Source organism: Cynara cardunculus, unplaced genomic scaffold (assembly GCF_001531365.2).
Source record: "Cynara cardunculus var. scolymus isolate 2C unplaced genomic scaffold, CcrdV1 Un_Scaffold_2322, whole genome shotgun sequence".
Classification (NCBI taxonomy): domain Eukaryota; kingdom Viridiplantae; phylum Streptophyta; class Magnoliopsida; order Asterales; family Asteraceae; genus Cynara; species Cynara cardunculus.
In genome coordinates this window covers 34,938-38,201 of record NW_020201048.1, presented here as the reverse complement: position 1 = coordinate 38,201, position 3,264 = coordinate 34,938, and the positions used below count along the sequence as shown (strand labels likewise).

Below are 3,264 nucleotides of genomic sequence, written 5' to 3'. Positions count from 1 at the left end.
CTCGTGTTCTTTCAATTGACGAGATGCATATGCAATGACCTTGCCTCGCTGCATTAGTACACAACCTAAACCCATCTTTGATGCATCGCTATAAACGACAAAATCTTCTACTCCTTCCGGTAGTGCTAAAACCGGTGCAGTGCTTAGTCTCTCTTTAAGTGTCTAAAATGCCTCTTCTTGTTTCGTCACCCAATCAAACCTAACCGACTTCTTTGTCAGGGTTGTCAAAGGCGTTGCTATTTTGGAGAAATCTTGGATAAACCTTCGGTAATACCCTGCTAGGCCTAGAAAGCTTCGGATCTCCGTTACTGACTTTGGTGATTCCCAGTTCATRACTGCATCAATCTTAGCCGGATCCACCTTGATCCCTTCCGTGTTGACCACGTGACTGAGAAATTGTACCTCATGCAACCAAAACTCRCATTTTGAGAACTTGGCGTACAATTGCTCCTTTGCTAGTAAGTCAAGAATCAACCTTAAATGTTGTTCATGTTCCTTCTCATTATTCGAATAGATCAAAATGTCGTCTATAAAGACTATGACAAATTGATCCAAATACGGTCCACAAACTCGATTCATCAAGTCCATGAATGCCGCAGGTGCGTTTGTTAATCTAAACGGCATCACCACAAATTCATAGTGTACGTAACGAGTCCTAAAAGCGGTCTTCGACACGTCCTCCTCTCGAACCTTCAACTGATGGTAACCCGATCTCAAATCGATTTTCGAGAAATAGCTAGCCCCTTGCAACTGATCGAACAGGTCATCGATCCTTGGCAATGGATATCTGTTCTTTATCATGATTTTGTTCAACTCCCGATAATCGATGCACATCCTCATCGTGCCGTCTTTCTTTTTGACGAATAAGATCGGTGCTCCCCATGGCGACGAGCTTGGCCAGATAAATCCTTTATCTAAGAGTTCTTGCAATTGCTTCATCAGGTCTTGCATTTATGTTGGGGCTAAACGATAAAGCGCCCTTGCGATTGGTACCGCACCTGGTACCAAATCGATTCGGAACTCTACCTGACGTTCCGGTGGTATTCCCGGTAATTCATCCGGAAATACTTCTGGGTAATCCCTCACCACTGGAACATCATGTATTACCTTCTTTTCAAGCTTAGCGTCGATGGCGTATGCCAAGTAAGCCACGCATGCCTTCCGCAGACACCTACTTGCCTTAACTGCATTGATTAGTCCTATGCTGCACTTCTTCCGATCACCGTAGACATGAATCATTTCTCCTTCCGGAGTTTGAATCTTGATCATATTCTTATTGCATACTATTTGCGCATGATTGCTGGATAGCCAATCCATCCCCAAGACCACATCAAAACCTCCTAAGCACATTGGCATAAGCCTCACAGGGAAATCCTTCCCATCTATAACAATTGTGCATCTATCAAATACTTCGTCTACCTTACACTGACTACCGTCGGCTGTTTCTACAGTGTAGGTTTTGTCTAGCCTACAGGTATTGCTATTCAGATAGTGGCAGAAGGTGGCAGACACAAAACTACCATTTGCACCTGAATCAAATAATACATGTGCATACACATTGTTGATAGGGAACATACCGGATACGACGTCGGGCGTTTCCTTGGCCTCCTCCAAGGTCATGTTGTAAGCTCGGCCGCGTCTTTTAGGTAGCTCCTTCCTATTCTCCGGTCTCCTTCCAAATCCGTTATTTGCTGTCTTCTCGTAGGGTGTCATACTATTCCGACGTTTTGGCAGTCAGGTCGTATATGTCCCGTAGCCCCACATTCGTAACAAGTTTTTCCTTCTTGGCACTCTCGCGCGGTGTGCCCAGGCTTGTCACATTTGTAACACGTCAGGCTCCCCGTTCTGCACTCTCCCCTATGTCTCTTGTTGCATTTGTTACATTGGGGAATAGTGAGTCCCTCGCTTCGTGTTTTTGCCATAGACGGAGTCCATTTCGGTTTCTTGTCGGACTTGTTCGACCCTTCCCATGTTCTCTTTGCATCCCTTCTATCATAGTTCTCCCTAGCGTTGTTCTCCTCTGCTACTTTCGCCATCTCTACGGCTTGGACAAAAGTGGTCGGCTTAGTCATGTCTACGTACCGTTTAATTTCGATTCTTAAGTCGTCTTTGAAACGACCTATCTTCCTCTCCTCGGTCGCCACCTGGTAACTGGCGAATCTTGTTTTTTTAAGAAAGTCGTTAACATATTCTTGAACCAACATCGAGCCTTGCTTTAACCTCAGAAATTCTGATTCTAGCTTGTTCACTTCCGATTGTGTGCAGTACTTATCCATCATCATCTTTTTCATTTGCTCCCACGTCATGGCAACAATGCCCTCATCACCTCTGATTGCACACTCAGTCTCCCACCAATGCAATGCATAGTCCACAAAGGTTGTAGCAGCATAGGTCACTTTTTGATCTTCCGCGCATCTACAAATCTTGAAGCTACTCTGCATCTTGGTTACCCAGTTCATCAGGCCAACTGGGCCCTCTTTTCCCTTAAATTCCTTCGGCCCRGTGCCCTTGAATGTTTTAAAAMTGCATCMTCTCTCCTTTGTTGTCAATTYCGTTCTTCCGTTGATGGGCGACTCCGCCTTCTCTTTACCAGATACTTCCACCCTTCCAGTGGCTTGAGTGTTCTCATGTCGAACACTTTCCTCCTCTCCATTTTCGTTATCTTTAACTCTGTCACCCAACATTTCTTTAAGTATATTTGGCAATGTATCCCGGAGGACTTGTGCCATTTGCTCAGCTATCATCTCCTTTGTGAGGGGATTTTCCTCTTCCTGGTCTCCTTGACTCCTACCGATAGCTAAATTATCATGCGCGGATGGAGTCGTACTAGAGCTACCGGTTCGGACACTTCCGCGACCTCGACTTTGGGCTCGCGTCCGTCCTCGAACTGTTGGTGGGGCTATGCCATTAATACCTCCCCCATTGAGGGCGTTCCTTGCTGATCCACGAGAAACCATACTGACAATATAGGGTATTATTGTTTCAGTGAGGTTCTAAAGTCAATATGACCCATTACGTATATATATATATATATATATAATCACTATATATATAAGCAAAATACATAATAAGGACACGTCGAGAATCTCATAATGCTCAAAAAGATATATATATATATATATATATATATATATATATATATTTCGCGTCAATGTACAATCCTGGGAAGAGACATTACATAATCCCATTTACTTACAAAAGATGGGATACTACATCATTTTAAACATATCTCTAAATCATGTGAATGCTCAAAAATCTATTGAA

The 3,264-nt window shown here is 43.7% G+C and overlaps 1 protein-coding gene across 1 annotated transcript; it reads right to left on the bottom strand.

The window, feature by feature from the left end:
- Positions 1 to 1,709: 1,709 nt before the first annotated feature.
- Positions 1,710 to 2,957, bottom strand: LOC112502993. The gene has a single exon (XM_025107035.1). The coding sequence runs from the start codon at positions 2,955 to 2,957 to the stop codon at positions 1,710 to 1,712; it is 1,248 nt and encodes a 415-aa protein (XP_024962803.1).
- Positions 2,958 to 3,264: the final 307 nt, after the last annotated feature.